The sequence below is a fragment of the Urocampus carinirostris genome, chromosome 4 (assembly GCF_059441175.1).
Source record: "Urocampus carinirostris isolate Australia breed hairy pipefish chromosome 4, RoL_Ucar_1.0, whole genome shotgun sequence".
In the NCBI taxonomy this organism is placed as follows: Eukaryota; Metazoa; Chordata; class Actinopteri; order Syngnathiformes; family Syngnathidae; genus Urocampus; species Urocampus carinirostris.
Window position 1 is genome coordinate 6,088,328 of NC_142352.1, and position 18,089 is coordinate 6,106,416.

An 18,089-nucleotide genomic window follows, 5' to 3' on the forward strand; every position below is an offset into this window, starting at 1 on the left:
CATAGTGTTGGGTGAATCCATTTGCTCCAAATATCCCCTTCCCCTTCCAGCTACAGACTCTGTCAAAAGAAGGAACCTCGAAAGTCTCACCATTCGTCCCAAAAAACCTTTTCGATTTCTTTTTTTCTTATTTTTGTTCCCTCTTGGATTATTGGGCTACCTAAACCGCCTGATAAACTGACCTATGCAAACGATGGATAGAACCACACCTGCCTTCGCCGCCGTCTCCATGCGCGTCTCCTCACGTCAGTCTCCCCACGCCTGTGATTGACAACTTCAAAAGGTGCACACCAGGCGTTTACAAGTGTGCTCCCAGACAACGTAGTTTTTGGTTCCAGGAGATGACCAGGCTCTACAGATTAATAATAAAGGTTCAAGTCACCAAAGTGGTGGCCAGTAATCAAAAGATTATTAAATTTTCTTTTGGTGATTCATGCTGGAGTATCTTATGGCGTGTCAAGAGAACTTAATTTTGATAAAGCTCCAGTACCATAGGAGGACCACACAAAGTAGGCTTCAATGAAGCTTCTGGTGTTCTATGATGTCAGAGGGCATTTAAATGCACGCGGCAGGTCCGCCTCGATCTCGTTTCCTGGACTTTGAGCCCCGAACCAGGTTGAGCTCTGGCCCGCCTGTCTAATATCTCCCTCTCTCCCCCACGCTCGACCAGAAAGTATGGTGGAGACCTGCAAAAGAGAGCGAGAGCTCAACTTGCATCCCACGGTGTCCTCTGTAGGTAATGACAAGAACATTTGCACAACTGCCATTAAGTGCTGGGATTATTCAATTAAAACACGACCTAAAGAATCTCTGATCATAGGCTTCATTAATTATCTTAACTTCAAACGTGTATCCACAATTTTTTTCCAATCACAGCAGAACCTCCTTCTCTTTTCATACGTTACCATTTTAGTTAGAAACATGCTGAAATTGTCTTCTTAAAATGTTTTTTCTCTATTGATTTTGTTTTATAGATAAATCTTAGTTTGTTAGACTAAACAATGTGTGCGTTTGTTTGTTCCAAAAACGCCTTCAGAATAATAATTCTTAACAAAATTAATGAAAAGCAGAGTTGATAATTTAAAAGTAAAACAAAATGTATGTATTGGGTTTTGGCCTAATTTGACATAAATAAATGACTGATAACTATTACGAAGAAAAAAAACATTCATGCCGTGGACCACTGGTTGGTTAGTTCGATAACTGCAAAAACGGCAATTTTTTTCCCTAACTCGAAATAAATTAAGATTAAGCAAAACCCCTTACTTTAAGGAAGTCCTTTGCTCTGGAAAAAGGCCCAAACGCCCAATAACTAGCAACAGTGTTTGTTTGATTTTATTGAGGGGCTCTTTATTTCCAATATCCCCCAAAAATTCATCAATAACCATAAATTACGTCTATTTCTAGCTACTAAAATTGGGAATTCACTGCCGGATACAATTTTTTTTTCAACATACTCAAAATCTGTTCGTTTTGAAAGGTTTCCTTTAAAGCATGTACACAAAAGGTGTCAATCTTCCCCCTTCACTCATAGTTCACATATTCAATAAAATTCACCATGTCATATTTAGGGCACAAACAACGACGTACTATTCTATATATTTTGGGAGGTTCACTTTCCCATTAATTGGTCATGGCAAAAGGTTCATTATTTGTAAAACATCAATCGTAGATCAAGGGGGATGATGCATGCTATTGAACATATGCTTTGAAAACAGAGTTCAAGGGGAAGAAATTCCGTGTGCTACCAAGTTGTCAATATTCATTCTACCAGGGGTTGCAGTAACAATATTTGACATGGAAACACTGTGAATGTAATCTCCCACTCAGCTTCCTTACATTAATTTAAGGGAGACAAGTGTGTGCAAGTATGTGCATGGGGATACTCTTTAGGACTTTTGGCCTTATCGATTATGGTGTTCATGCTTTAACTCTGGAATCTTTTCACGTTTAAATCCATTATGGCTGAGCTTTGGGTTTTAGTATAATTCAATATAAATTGTTGTTGATTTGCCAGGAACAACTTAGAAATGAAAGCTTACTGTCACACTTATGGCTTTGAAAAACTGAAATTGGGAAGATTTTATTTGACTGTAGGCCTTCTTGACATGTTGGCGGTCTGTTACTGTCATGTTTGTCTTGACTAAGATTCAGAAATACTCTCCTCTAATTGCCTTAGGTATCTATTTTTTTAGACCCCACAATTCTCTCCTTCCGTTCTGGGCTTCTGCACCTTCCCTTTCTGTATGTTATCATCAGTACAGTGCATACAGCCCTCAGCTCATTCATTCCAGCAGATGCAGTTATTTTAAGCCTTTCAGTGCTTTCGACTTTGATCGTCTGCTGGCAAGACTTGGGCACCTAAATGAAACATGTTCATAAACAAATAAGATGTGTACTAAGCTAAAAGTGTAAAGTGAGAATCATTACATGCATGGAAGACCAAGCACTTTGCTCAATGGAAAACTGGACTGAGCTTGCACACTTGTTTGTCCTGATGTCCACCCTGCATAGATTAATGGGTGAGCTTATATGAAAGTGTGCAAGTGCACGCGTATTTGCTACGGTCCCATCTGTCTCTGTTAAAATAGACACAGTGTTGTGGTCGCAATCCTGAAATTGTATCCTTTGCCTGGTTTTGTTTTTCATAACAAGCAAGCACCACACTAGAGTAGTAACGGCCAAACAAATGAGCATCACGTTTGCCTTCTTCAGCAATGACAAATCGTCCCACAGTGTGCTCCACCACTGTGATGGCTCTAAATAAAGTATTGGCTACCAAAATTGCCTCCACTCCCTTTCCTGGAGGACATTTTCCTTCCATCATACAGTAACTGCACTGACTGGTGCCGGCCAAAGCACATAAAGACAGCTGAGAGGTGAGCGTTTGTGTGTCCTGGCCGTAGCAGCTGATTCACAGGCAGAACTCCAGCTCACACTTGGTGGCCGGCGGTCACAGCCTCTAAATATAAGAAGCCCTAATCTAAATCTGACCTGTTATGCAATTCACGTATGCCTTGTGGAAACAAACAGCACAGAGGTTGCAGGCATATGAGAAAGGGAAGGCTCAAATGTTGCTTTGTGCCTACTGCATAATCTGCATCTGTAAAGAAAGGGCTGCTTTATCCAAGCCTCTTATTTCTTCCACCAAGTAGGTTGGTTCACAATGGTGCAGTTGGGAACAATTAGCACTCATCTCGATTGTAACAATAATGTAAGCCAGGCACATAGACATCAGTCATAAAACTAAGTCAATTGAATGGCTTCTTTTTTATAGCATGGCAGAAATAAAGTCTCATAATACACCTGTCAACCCTGAACGACTGAAATGCATAAAGGACGAGCTAAAAAAATAACCTGATCGTTCCCGAAAATTTTTATTTATTTTTAATTTTACGGATTTTATTAATTGAGTAAAAAAGAAGGTCTAACCGTTTAAAGTCCAAATCGGTGAGGCATAGCTGGATACCCTGGGTGACTGATAAGTGTACAAGTCAAACCCTCCAAAAAAATCAGAATTTTCCCGGCAAAATCTGATTAGTTTTTTCTTTTGGGGATTTTGTCTAGTAAATATGAAATTACGTACTGTAGAACAACAGTGACTGTGTTGTCAACTCTTTCACTTGTTGCATCATTGTGCACTGTTGCTTGCAAGGATCCTTGTTTCGGTTCCAGTTTCATATAAAAAAACATAAAAATTCTTCCCAGGACTGCAAGGTGCTCGTAAAATTTCTGACTTGATTATGCGTCAATAAGCTACGTTTTTTTAAAATGTACATTCACTTGTTTTCTTTCTCTTATTGGCTGTTGATTCTGGGCAATGTCCTAATTCAAGGCCAGTAAGTAATTTACTGCACAAAGAGCCTTAAATATGTCACAAAAGCGAAGGACATGACTTCATTGCCACAAAGTTTGTTTTTCAAGATAAATTATAACGCTACAAGTGATGCAAATGTGTATTGTACGATGCTTTACTCCAAGTTTCGAAACAGAGCTCGGAATTGCACTTTACATCGGAAAGCAATGGTGAGCTGATGATGGAGTATCTGAGTAAGATCAGGAGGCTTTTCTTGCTACTGGTAACCATGAATACCAGTACCACCTGTTTCATGTGGGGGAGCAAACCTCTACCCAAAAATCCGTCCTCGAAGGGGGATGGGTGCCGCCAGGCTTTTACTTACCTAAGACACCACAGAAATTGATCCATGCGGTTAAGGATCCATGAACGTGAATCATGGAAATGAACCAATGCGCACAACCATGCAAAAGTCTTGTTACAATGGCCCAATAAATGACTGTTAATAAAATAAAATCGTTTTCACTTGAGGTAGGAAAAAAAAGTATGTTAAATAAAAATGAATTGAAGTATTTTAGCAAAATATGATATGAAATACGATTGAATTGAATGGGTTGACATTTATGTAAAAAGAAAATGCGTTGGTAAAACTCTTGAAAACAACATCAGCACAGACTACGGGTTTGGGTATGACAGTTTGGATTTCTCGCAGTTATTATTAGCTGGCTGACTTTCTGAATTGCCGTGCGTCTCTGCGATTTGGCTCTGTGATCGTCTGTCCTGTGAGGTGCCGCACACTAAAAAGTCAGGCCAAAACATTTTTATCAAATGAACATCCTGTATTTGAGATCAGATCGGTACAACTATCTTTCTGAGTGGATCGGTTACAGGTCAGTTATACAGCTACATTTCAGAGACCTTGCAATATATGTATTTTAACATTGAACCTTTGACGACGTAATGAATATTATTATTGAGTATTCTAATAATATCTCACATTAGTCAAAGAGAAAAACAAATATGTTCTTTAAACCGTAGATATCAGACAATCACAGGACACTCAGGGTGGATCTTGTTCTATTGATGTTTTACCAGCATCACTGAACGCTCTCTTTGTTAAGCTGGAGCCTTCCCGCCAATCTTTCTCTTTGTGCTGTCTTGCATCGTGATCACCTCCTAGCATCCCATCAAGATTCTCTCTTCTCTTCATGCGAGCTGTGTAGGCTTTGGAGGAATGCTCTATTCAAGCATTACACCCTAAAGAATTACAGCTCACATCTCTGCGTCCACTGGGCCCCTTACCCAAACCCTCCATCACTGGCCCTTTGTCCAGATCTCTGTGTATGTATGCATGCCTGTATGTTTTCAAAGGGCGTGTGTTTGTGTGCCACCGTGCCTGTATTTGTTAGTATTCATGGTTGGTTTTGTTACACACTCGCCTTCAGGGTGGTAATGCGCATGTTCCACACATTTATCTTCCACAAAAGTCGCTATCTGACACCAACCTTCGCCTTCCCATGATGTGTGTGCTTGTGCACCGTAGGCGGCAGTTACGCGGTTGTTCTTTTGCTCTTTCATCTCCATTGTACAGTTCACCCTCAATCCAATAAGCCAATGTGTCATTTTGCGCCTCCAATATGATGCGGCACCTTTCAACCTGAACACACTACCGAGCGTAGGACAGTTACACGGCCCACTCATGTGTATCTACCATCAGTCTTGAATGTGGAGGTGGCTATGGCTCGTCCCCTTCTGCCCTGACCTTTGCCGTACATTACCTAGGCTTACCTCGTTGCTTTATTTTCTTTATCGGGATGTCCTAAACAAATGTTTGATTCCGTGCCAATAAAGAAAACGACCAACGCTCCACCAGCTGCTGAACAAAACAACCCCCAGTCGTTCTCTCCCCGCAGTGTTCCCCTCCACCCCCTTTCTTCTTATGTTTTGTGTTGGACTGCTCCTCACTCCACGTGCAGCAACAGTCCCTTCTCAGAAACGTGGAGGAGGAGTTCCCCCTCCAGAAATGTGGGTGACTGGCTGGCAATACTTACACATACTTACAATGCTTAGCACATTTTAAGAGTGTTTCTCTCCTTGTGAACGTGATCTTTCAGTTTTATGTATATTTCTATTAATAATTCTAAATTGAAAACTGCTTACCATAATTATAAATACAATGCAAACCCCTAGTTTTTGATTAAAAATCGGTGTGAAATTTGTTGCACTTTTTCTCAACTCAAACTAAGCATTGCAAGTAACGAATGTTGTTGAATACGTGCTGCCATGAGTAAAACCATTTATTGACAATTTCAAACTATAACCACAACACCAACATGAAATGTATAAAATATTTATTAAATGTCCTTCAAAGTTCCATTCATGAAATGAAATGAAATGATCTGCATTTATATAGCGCTTTTCAAGTCAATGACTTCCCAAAGCGCTCCACATTTCCCAATAGCGGCCTTGCAGCCATGTAAGGCGCTAACCTGCTTATTGGGGGTATTAGGGGTTCAGTGTCTTACCCAAGGACACTTCGACATGTAACACGGACGAGCCGGGATTCGAACTGGGATCCCTTGATCCCAAGACGAGCGCTCTACCTCCTGAGCTACTGCCGCCTCATTAGATACACCAAAGAGTTGTTTCCCTCGTTGTTTTCTTTTGCGTTTATTCATATATTTCTGGAAGACTTGAATGAAAACAGATATATATATTGAGGAAAAACACCTAATGCCTTTTCATTTGTCATTTACCTCAGTGGTTGGGTAGTGCAGTGCCTCTCAACTGGTCTGTCTTCAACGTCTCACTATAGCACCTTAACTACAAGCCACGACGACCCAAATCAGGAACAAATTTCACTTCTAAAACTTTTTGAATGAAAAAAATAGTTCAGTTTTAATCAGAGATGTATGTTAAAATAAATACATAAATAAATAAACGACTTCAAGTAATGATGCTCATTAACTGCCTTTTTTTATTTAATCCAAAACGCTTCACTTCAGTGGCTTGGTCTTCAAGATAATAAAATTCATATCTTATATCCTGCACTGTATCTTCGTTTGGCCATGTTAAACATTTGTAAACAAACCTAATTTTGTTTTTTTCTGTGGTGTGATTTGGTAGGTGTCAACTCACATATGCAGGGCATTATCAACATCTACTGTTAAATGGGGGGGGTCATTCAGACTCGTTTTTTTTCTTAGCATAATTTTTCCAAGACAAAGAGCTGCGTCCCACTGACGATGGGTCTGTGACCCACTTTTATTTCCTAACTGACAAGTTGAAAATCCCTGGTCTAGTAGTTAAGATTCAACGCTCTCTCAGCTACAACCCGGGTTTAATTTCCGTTGCATCCAATGTTGGTAATTGTGGTCAGCGATATATTTTGACTCAATCGTTGCATGAATACAGTTATATAGTCCCGTAAAACATAGTCTATAACATGCACCCCAAACTTTGAGTTTGTTTTTTTTTAAAGGTTTTTACCTTTGCTCATTATACACAAAAAATACGGTACTTGTTATTAATTACGGTTCAAATAATTTGACCAAAGACTGTACTCTTTATGCTAATTTATGTAGCCTACTGGTTCACGTTTGTTTAAGAAAATGAAGATGGTTGTTTTTTAATTTCTAATTTTCTCAGCCGTCGATCAACTCGATAAAAATGTTTACAGAAAGTCACATTTTTAGCCAGGCCCCTTTTGGCTAGGGCCTACATTTAGTATTTATGTTTAATTTGGCTTCTGTTGTAGAGTGCAAATTTTAAAAACTAAGTCGGATGCAGACATTGTCTGATATTTGACAGGTGACAAATGTTCAGACCTTGGCAGAGGTTTGCACTTCCTAAGTGCTTTTGTTTAAATTGAAGCTGCAGTCCAGCCAGATTTGAAGTATGCCTACTACGCCTTTTTTTATTGTTGTAAGAGCTACTGGAAGTCAGTTATTCGCCTCCTTTTAGAGCTGCAACTGTTACATTGATATGCAGCGATAAAGACGAGAACAGTGGTGTATTGACTGTCTTGTAAATGGGACAGCTGGAAAGACGAAGCGGCTCATTCAAAATGCAGATGCTGCCAACAGGCCGCATCGCTTGAGCCAGATTGCTCCATCAACTTTTTGAGGCGGACCTTGTGTGTAGATAAGCGACTTAATTTTATCAAGACAATCTCCATGTGAAGAAGGCTTTTGCAACAAGAGGAAGCTGCCCCCTTTTTAGAGCTGCTGCTTGTCAGCTGGCCTCATGTGCAACTCATGAGCTTACTTCCTACTAAGCCTCTCCACACTCTTCCAAAAATAGTTTTTATTCACTTTAGTTTACAAGTTCTCCCAAAATGGTCCGGACCAGGGGTCTCCGATTTTCAAGCCGAGAGCTACTTTTTGTTACTAATTACCGCAAAGGGCCCCAAGTTTGAGATGCATTTCTAAAATATCAACTTCATGTTATTACTTTTTACTACTGTATGTAATATGTTATTTCCGGGTTAATTATTGGAAGTAGGGTTTAACAGATTCAGTCAACAACTAAAATAAAAAATCATTTTACTAGAAAATTACAATGACTCAGCACTGGTGAGCTATTATCAGAACAGGTCCGCGGTCACACACCCTTGGACTCTTGCAATAACGACATTCACATTTTTGAGATTCGCAAGGAAGCAACAAAAAGTTCTACGTACCAAAATATCAGTCATTTGAACAAATCCGAATCAATAACAAATTCATTTTCCTTAATTCAGGTTTTGTACGGGTGCTTGAAATCCTTACGAATGCTTGAATTTTAATGTTGTTTGTAATTTTTGCCAAGCTTTACAACAAGTCTGCTTAGAAATGACGCCGACACTGCTCCCTGGTGGCTTACCTTTGTCGTTGCATAACTTCTTTCCTTGTGATTAACGGCAGCTGTCATTATTTTGTACGGCATTGTCCTATGAAGCGTCGTTGCACCAAACAGGACAGGTGCTACACTTAAGCAGCGCACTATAAAATGTGTATTATTGCAAAGATGACATATCAATTATGGGCATTTATGATTGAGCATGAAAAATAGGTCAATCATAGATTAATTTGTGGCTCTGAAAAATACATATTTTACACCAGATTTGATTAAAGTTTCAGAAAAATTTGAATTTGGCCAGTAAAAAGGTGTACGAACCCTGTTAATAACACTTTAAAAACAGCAGTATAATAAGTTCCTAGGCTGAAAAAATGTAAGCAAAGGACTTTTGTTACTCTGAGGTCAAATTTATTTCTCGCCTGGCAAGGTTTATTGCACTCGGTCCAAAATGTGATAACGCTGACTCTGGCACTTCTTATGCTTCATCTAGATGCGACAGAGGAGTATTTTGAGTACGACGCGGAAGAGTTCCTGGTGTTCCTGACCCTGCTCATCACAGAGGGACGGACACCGGAATACTCAGTGAAGGGCAGGACCGAGGGGCTGCATTGTCCGCCCGCCCAGTCGGCCATGCCGCCTCTTCACAAGCATGAATGCAGCGATAAACTGCCACAGGTATAAAACGTGTTTACATTTCTTACTCTTTTTTTAATTTTAAACCCAATAAATGTTATATATCTCTTTAAGGTGGAGTGCGTTGTTTGAGGTGTTTTCAAAAAGTTGAATTATTTTCTCTAATTAGGTATGTGTTAACAATGCCCCACTGAGTTCAAAGAGCACTTAGGCTTTAATTCCCACCTCGCCTCTCTGCTTTTATCTTACTTTTATCAAACCTGTTGGGGGTGGAACACATTAGGTTCAAGGAATAGAATAGAATATACCTTCATTATCATTGTTACAAAATGGGTTGAACATATTGTGACAACGAAATTGGAGGCGGCGCTCCAGTCTCACATTTTACTATTAGGATAAAAAAAAAAGATAAAGGATAATTTACACAAGAAAGTATGGGCATGTAGAGGCAGAAGATATTTACATTGGGTGTTTACATACAGTTTTGGGATCAAATAGGGGCTGGTGGTTGGGGCAGTGCTAGAGAGTGACATCGTGCTTGTCCCCACAGTTTGTTTTTTCTTTTCTATTTCTCAGTGTCGCATGAACATGGTGAATTCAAGAAAATACCTGTTTCTAGTAGAGTCCAAATTCCAACCCAAAACCGAAAGAAGATGAAAAAATAAGAGTTTATTCGAACGTGTCTCGTTAGGGCTGCACAATTTGGGGAAAAAACACAATTGTGATTTTTTTCAGACCAGTATTGCAATTGTGATGCAAATTTGATTTTAAAAGTAAAGTCACTTTCTGTGCTAGATTTGTTTTTTTATGAATATTTAATCATAGACATGCTTTATTCCTAAGAACAGCGCTCTCTTCTGGGGAGCTTTGTTAGGGTTGTTGTCTGCTGACTATTATGGTGTCTGGCATATTGTGCTGCTTGCAAACTTTGCCTCTCCTTTATTGGCTAGTGCCATCATAACATTCCTCTACCCAAACTGTGTCAATTCTAGTTGGCCGTCACTCAAATAACAAGGGGGGATAAACCTTGAACTATAAATCATTGAAAAAAAAAACGCAGTGTCTTGTGATTACACAATTGCACTACGTCACTTTGCAATATCGATTAGATTTGTATAGCCTTAGAGAAAGAAATCCACGTACTGGCGCACGCATCATGAATGAGCTGACTGAAGCTGCTATGAAAACACAAGCCAGGAGAAGGCGGCAAAGAGTAACAAAGTTCCATATTCATTATAACACCTTAAAAATGAGCTTTTGAGAGAAATAACAACAAAACCTTAAACGCTATTTTAGTACAACTTTCCTTTTTGAAACTGGTGCTTTCACCTTATCATTTGCTCAAAACCAATGACTGTTTGTCCTCATCTTTTGTTCATGTCAAAAGTGTCAGCAAGCACGGCGGACCCGTTCTGAGGTTATCCTGCTCTGGAGGAACAATATCCCCATCATGATCGAGGTCATGCTCCTGCCCGACTGTTGCTATGGTGACGAGTGCCCACCGAGCGACCCCATCAGCGACCCGGTCATCAAACAAGATGCACTCCTGTTGGAGAGATGGACATTGCAGCCGATTCCTCGGCAGTAAGTGCAAACACTCGAACATGGAAGTATTCTGTTCTGTTTGATTACATAATATACTGTAGATACAATTTGTTTGGTATGTTTAAACTCAGCGTAATGTTTGAACTAGTTCATGAACTAGAAACCATGAACTAATGTAAATGACACAGGATGGCACCCTCAGTAACCCTTTTAATTTTTCATTTAGTTGCTTACTATTTTATGTTTTCCAAGAACGTTAGATATGAACTGGTGTTAAGATCGGCCCTAACGAATCCAGCCGACCGTGGGTGTGAAAACCCGATCAAGCCAGAGCCTGACCAATTAAGTTGAGGGACCGAGCACAAAGAAAACCCCAAATTTCGCATTTTATTTGTGAGGACACAGGAGGAGGTAGGGGGGATTTCGGACGTATTTCGGGTCAGACTCGATCTGAAAATCTTACCTCTAATATAAATATACTATTGCTATTTCTTTACTACTGTGGTAAACACTTTTTTCACTCTCTGACTTGATTACAAATGTGATGTTCTTCCTAAATCACACACAGCAGTACCTTTGTATATGAGCACCTCTAAACATGAGAATTTTAGTTTAACAAAAATCTAATTGGGAAGAAAAATCTAGTTCACAGTCCCAGAGCTTACCACTAGAGACAGCTTCAGACTGCTCACCACTTACCACCACCATCAGCTTGTCCAGTTTGTGCATGCAAAAAACTCCATGCAGCAAGATTAATAATAAAAAAGAGCCTTAAACATGTTTAAGTGTACGTTCATTTAAAGTTACTGTAACTTTAATTTTAAATGTTCAGTAAGTGCTTGCGTATGAACAGTCTACCGCATACCTGTCAGCCTATGCCAATTACTCCCCTTATAAATGATTGCAAATCCTTCTTTTTAAACGATAATAAACCTTACATAGACAATGCTACACCAACTTACATCAAAACAGACTATGTAGAATACCGTGACAAAATTAGCAATCTACGTCAACATTGTTGTCTGCTACCAGTACCAGAGACAAAATGGGCAAGATGAGAGGCTTTTTTTCCCCATCTAAAAATTGTTATATGGCGTACGCAATTTGAAATGATCAAAAAACATAAAGTAAAACATTAAAAAAAAGTTCAAAGGAATGAAATTCACGGGACTTCTCCCTGCATCTACTCCTTCTCTCCTCCGCAGCACATGCACACATGCGATCATAATCAACTCATTTTTTTCAACGAGCAATTCAAGCACGATCGTTGAAAGAGTTAATCTTGTAAGAAGAGGTACCACTGTATTTAAATTCATGCTAATTGAGAAATTCCTTAAAACTCCATAAATTCAGTACTAGAATGTTTGTTTTGAATCTGGTAAATCCTGATTAAACAGAGCCAACTGAAGAACTAAGATGCAACATGACTTTCTTGAAATTGTTTAATCATATAATAAACTACCAAGCTAGTATGGCTTTTTTTGGCTGTGATAGATGACCTTGGACCTAAATTCAGAGGTCTTGTGAAGAAAAGTCTTAATGTTTTAAGTCAAAACCAAAATGCACAAATACTCCATTCCATTGTTTAAAATGATAACAGGAATTTCACAAATGTTGTTCGAGAAAAGAAACACACATTCAATCCGAGCTTGCCACCCACCGGATTAATTAGCCTGAAAAGTTGTCCCACTTTTCCTCCTCACATTTGTTGAAAGACGTGTACACACATCCCTGAACGGATTTTCATTAACCCGACATACTGACATATTTCTACCCTGTATTTTTCCTTCTTTTAATAGAAGCGGTGACCGTTTCATTGAGGAGAAAACACTGTTGCTGGCCGTGCGCTCGTATGTTTTCTTCTCGCAGCTCAGCGCCTGGCTCAGTGCCTCTCATGGAGTTGTCCCTAGAAACATCTTATACAGGTTGGATTCAACATTTCCCTCAAGATGATAATACTGAAGAACAAATATACATTATTTGTTTTTTTTTTCCCTTTGCACTTAAATTGCCTTGATTTTGTTTTAACAGAATCAGTGCTGCTGACGAGGACATGGTTTGGCAATTCTCGCAGCCACCCTCCGAACACATTTTTCCCATCCCGAACGTGTCTCAGAGTGTTGCTTTGCAAGTCCGTGTCCAGTCACTTCCCCGCCAGCCCACCTATCCTACCTTGGCCTGCAGCATCCATACTGGACTGCCTCAAATGACTCCCTGCCTGAAAACAAACCTGAACAGCCATAGTGGCCTGCCCACCCTCCGAAAAAGCCAAGAACCCAACAAAGAAAACTTCCACCATAGCAAGAGCTCCAGCTCCATGTCAGGCCTCCTCCTGAATGGAATGTCCATCCCCAATCTTCCCATTAACAATATTCCTATTAAAAGCCTTCCGCACACGGCCACAGCGCCGCCTTCCGGCAAAAAGAATCAGGATCCCTGTGAGAACTACATGTATCAGAACGGCGAGCTTCCGCAGGTTTGTATCCAACATAGTCAGGATTCCGCACCGGTCCGCCAGTCCTCCCGCTCGCCCACACCCTCACGTTCCCATTCGCCTCTCCTGGGGAAGTTGCTGTACTCATCTCTTAATGGTTCATCGGAATCGCCACCGTTGGAGGATTATGGCTGCGGCAACACCATCGACAGGTCAAAAACTCCTCTTTCCGAGCCACTCCGAGCCTTGAAAGGTTTCTCGTTGGCGGAGCCTGCCCGCTGCCCCTCACCACGGCCTACAGCAAACGAAACCAATCCTTTCATTGGCTCACTTTTACAAGAGAGACAGGAAGTTATAGCCCGCATCGCACAGAGGCTCAACTTCTGCGACCCCACAGCACCCCCACTCCCCCCGGCCCTTTTTGCCTCGGACAACTCTCCCAAAGCCACCTGGGGAAGTAGCCATGACGACTTAGCTGCCAGTAAGACCAAAGAGCCAGTGGTATTACCCTATGATTGTGTTGGACATGCTTGGCCAACCCCATTCCACACGCCCACCACCAGCACATCTTTCCATAAGAGGGAACCTCCATCTTCAAAACCTGCAGCCTGCAGGAAGCTGAGGCTGAATGAGATGAGCGACGAAAATTTGGATAGGGCGCGAGACAGACGGAGAGAGAAAAGCGGCAAAACAGAGCGAGAAGGGACCCTCATCGCTCAGGCAGTGCACGATATTACCCGACTCATCCAGGAAAGGCTGTCGGTCCCTTCGCTGTCGCCCAGCCACAGCAGGAGTGGCAACCCTCTTCACCACACACACACCACAACAGTCACACATACAGTACGCACATATTCGCCAACACATCCTCCATTTACATCACAAGATGGCTACATAAATGGCCATAACCATGAACCTTGCAAGGGCCAGCAACCTGCTGCCCCACATGCACCTCTTTGCACAAACAAACCCCGGCTCGACCTGGGGAATGATCGCCATTATCTTCGGGCCCAAAACGGCGCCCACTTTACACTTGAAGAACCTTCACTCAGAGGCCAGTTACATGCTGGTCCGCGTTTACAAACACCCGCCCAGGAAAAGCTCACAGCCCATACGACCAGCAGTCCTATATCCCCTTCATTCTTTGAAAAAGGACCCAGAAGTGCAACACCTTCCAGTCAAAACTATAAAGGAACCAAGTTCAGCTATAACGCAATCCAAAACCACAGCAAGCCTCACTCACCTGCAAAGCTTGACTCTTCAGCCCAGGATGAGAACCAGACAACGATACAGTCTCCAGACCTGACTTCTCCTCCTGCATTCCTGGTAGGAGACATTTTATTTGAGTTTTTGCCTCTTTTTCTACAAATTAAATATTTTACAAGCGATCAAATATAATCCTGTTCTATTACATCTTGAGCACTAACACAGGCTGTGGCACCAGTCAAACACATGCTTGCATATATGGGTCACATTTTGTTTCATTGTTACTGAGATGTACAATTCCATCTGCCTGCCAGATTTAGTTTGAAGTATGTTGTGCTCGTACCATATATTTTGATTTAACCCTTATGTGATTTTGGGGTCTCTAGTGACCCAAGGTTTTAAAATCTAATAACAGATGTGCCATAAAATAAATTACAATGGAAGAATATGGTTTTGGATGCATTTTACCATGTTTGTTACCATGCTGTTAACTATTTTGAGCGATACTCTTTTCTTTTTGGTGGTCAGGACTGAGTTAGACCTCGGGTCAAAATTGACCTGCTAACAACGGTTAGTGGTGCCATCTTCTAACAGATCATGAGAGTTAAAGCATTTGTTGTTATCTTATAATATTTCAGTATGAAGTAATCTTTGCTAGAAAGGTTGAAATCAAATGAGGCCAAACAAAAAATGCATGCAAGTTTAAGACATGCTCTTCAAAATGGCCTGTAATTGATTACAGATGCCATATGATGGTGGCAAAGTACGCTATTATTGTCGTTTTTACTTAGATTTGTGGCCTCAAAAGTATCGTTGTTGAAATACTTAAAACTGGATTTAAAATGCAGTCTACAGGTGAAAAGATTGTGAATACGCAGAATGACCTTTTTTCCCTAAAATATTGATATTTAAAATTAACAACCAGTCCGGACAAAAATGATAATAAAGTATGGTGTATGATGCCCGAGAGTATAAATTGTTAACAGGCAGTTCTTTTACTCTCCAGCGGACTCACGGACCCACTCCCCTGGGGCCATGCAACGGCTGGAGGAGACATAATCGCCACTCATTAGACTCCACAGCGACCAAAGCCTTTCACCCCTGCACGGGCCTTCCCCTGCTCTCCAGCCCAGTATGTAATCCCACACATACGTAAATGCACCCTATAGGCAAATATTTTAATGATTCGGCACGCAAAGTTTGTAGCCATGAAGCAGTGGCTTCAGTTGTTCCAGTGAATGTGCTTAGTAGCCATCTGTGACGTTATTCACGATGGAGTCATGAAGGAGACTTTGAAGTATCTGGCAGGGCTGCGGAGTGATTAGCAGATGATCACACTTACACTTAGGCTAGATGATTCACCCATACCCCTCAGACCAAGGTAGCCATGAGTTATTGCAATGTTACAACTCCATATTACTTACACTCAATCATTAAAACAAAGAAAGCTATCTAGCCATACTTTGCTGTCATTGGCAGGGTTGGGAGCGTTACCTTAAGAATGTAATCCAATACAGTCTCTAGTTACCTTTTGAAAAATGTAATCAGTAACATAATCTGAATAGCATAATATTGCAGTAATGTAACTTGATTACTTTCAATTATTTTTGGATTACCCCAATACCATATATGCTATCAAGACAAAATAAACATAAATATTTAAATTTCAATAAAATTACTGCATTGCGTTCTATATAAATGATTGATGTAACCTTGAAAAGAGTTGGAGGAAACCAACGTCAGGTAATTGCTTGTAGTCCTACAGAAAAGGGCTCAAATATTAACCAGGTACTATAGCTCATTAAGTAAAAATAAAACTTGCTCTTCGACTTGGAAGACAAGATATACTCTGTTTTATTCACATTAAGATCACAAATTGTTTTAAACAAATTGTTTTACATATAGTAGGCTAAGTAAAACCATCTCACAATATAATAATACAGCAAATACAAAGTGATTTGAACACCGAATTAGTGCGAAATACAAAAATACGTTAATATTTACTAAAGGTTCTTGAATTATATGCTAGCGCGCATCTGGGCTGCCCACACAAAACTGCAGGCTCACGCCAATTCAACAAAATAGGTGCTACATTAATGGAGAAATTTAATAGATACAAAAAGAGAACTGCTTTTACCTGTAACACAGCGTGACAAACATGCCATCTGTAGAATCTGCACAACATATACAGGGATTACTACGATGGGAGTGTAACCTTCTGCTCTAAATTATGATACACAGTTTGTCTAATGGCGCATAACTTGCCTAAAACAGCCCAGGAAGTGGTGCTCTGACGACCCTAGCGATCAAGGGATCCGTGAACCATGACCCGTGAAATAAACTTTTAGATAAAATTGTAATCCGGCAAAGTAATCCTTATTTGACTTTATATACTTGTTATTTGATTACGTCTTTCATCAGTTACTGTTACGGAATACAATTCAATTTTTTGTGCCCTAATTTCGTCACACTGTTACATGTATTCCTTCACTCCTGTCATTGGACTTAAACATGTATCTCCAACAGTTTATTTTGTCAACAATAATGTTGCATTGAAAGCCTTTTTGGACTATTACGATTAGTATATAATGTGTTAAGATCATATTCAACAACAGAGATAATTCACTTTTCCAAATTGTGACAAAGTAAATTTTACAAAAATGTGTATGAAGTTATACTTTCGTCAGCATATGTTTGTAGAATATAATGTCCCTTTGTTTCTTTGATAGGTTCCTCAGAGGAAAAACCAATCCGGCTACTTTGACCTGGACACCTCCCTAGTCAACTGTAAAGGTCTGCCTTGGGCTTCTGGGAAAAGGTACCTGTTTGAGATTTGCTTTTAAATCTGCACAACTTGTCTGCTGTTTCTTTGCTTATTTTCAGAAACTTAAAAATATTTGGCTTTTTGAAATTGTGTAGACTGGTTTCTATATAATTTGATTAATGGGAAAGGTGGGTAGATTGTTAAGGGGACGGGACCTTTATGGTTTACCAATATTTGTCCCGTCAGCCCCTTTTCTTCCTTCTGTTTTGTCATTTGTTTATCAAAGCTGTTGATTTTGAATTCATTGTAACCTTGTGTCTGATCAGTGGAAAAAAAATAAAAACAAATCAATCTTGGATCTTACTACAGACCAAAGTATTTTCGTCATTGTATTTTCTAACTCTTGACTCGTGTTTAACCCTATACTGAATAGCTTTATAGCTCTTGAACGTTCTGCTCAAAATGGCAGAGTGGATTTTTGCAAGCCTAGCAGCAACTACCCACTCAGTGCACATGTGGGTGGTGTGCTCTGTTCTTTGAAGCTGCTACTTTTAAAGTTGAGTCTACAAGATTGAAGCCAGTCTACACTCTAATATCTTAATAAATATACTAATATGTATTCCTAAAATTACCTCATATTTTAGCATTTCTTTTCTTGTGTAGCAGGTCTTGGCTCATAATTAGTTTGACGTCAACATAAAATTATTTGACACAGTGAACAAGTCAATCAAGTGCATTTGCGTTTGTGTGTGCCTGTCAATCCCTCAGGGTGTGCCCTAAGGGAGATGAGTACACGGATGACGCCGAGCAGCTTTTCAGTGCAAGTGCTCCACCTGCTAGTCTTAGTCTACTAGGAAACTTTGAGGTACAGAACC

The 18,089-nt window shown here is 40.2% G+C and overlaps 1 protein-coding gene across 2 annotated transcripts in view; it reads left to right on the forward strand.

Moving 5' to 3' along the window:
* Positions 1 to 18,089, forward strand: part of atosa (atos homolog A) — a 41,562-nt gene that overhangs the window by 16,133 nt on the left and 7,340 nt on the right. For both annotated transcript variants that reach the window (XR_015850235.1, XM_088333513.1), the window contains exons 2-8: positions 9,126 to 9,310; positions 10,656 to 10,852; positions 12,613 to 12,738; positions 12,845 to 14,570; positions 15,457 to 15,582; positions 17,180 to 17,268; positions 17,983 to 18,079. Coding sequence is in view for 1 of the 2 variants with exons in the window: in XM_088333513.1 (XP_088189639.1) it covers positions 9,126 to 9,310; positions 10,656 to 10,852; positions 12,613 to 12,738; positions 12,845 to 14,570; positions 15,457 to 15,582; positions 17,180 to 17,268; positions 17,983 to 18,079 (2,546 nt within the window). In the remaining variant the exon portion in view is untranslated. The remainder of the gene's footprint in view (positions 1 to 9,125; positions 9,311 to 10,655; positions 10,853 to 12,612; positions 12,739 to 12,844; positions 14,571 to 15,456; positions 15,583 to 17,179; positions 17,269 to 17,982; positions 18,080 to 18,089) is intronic.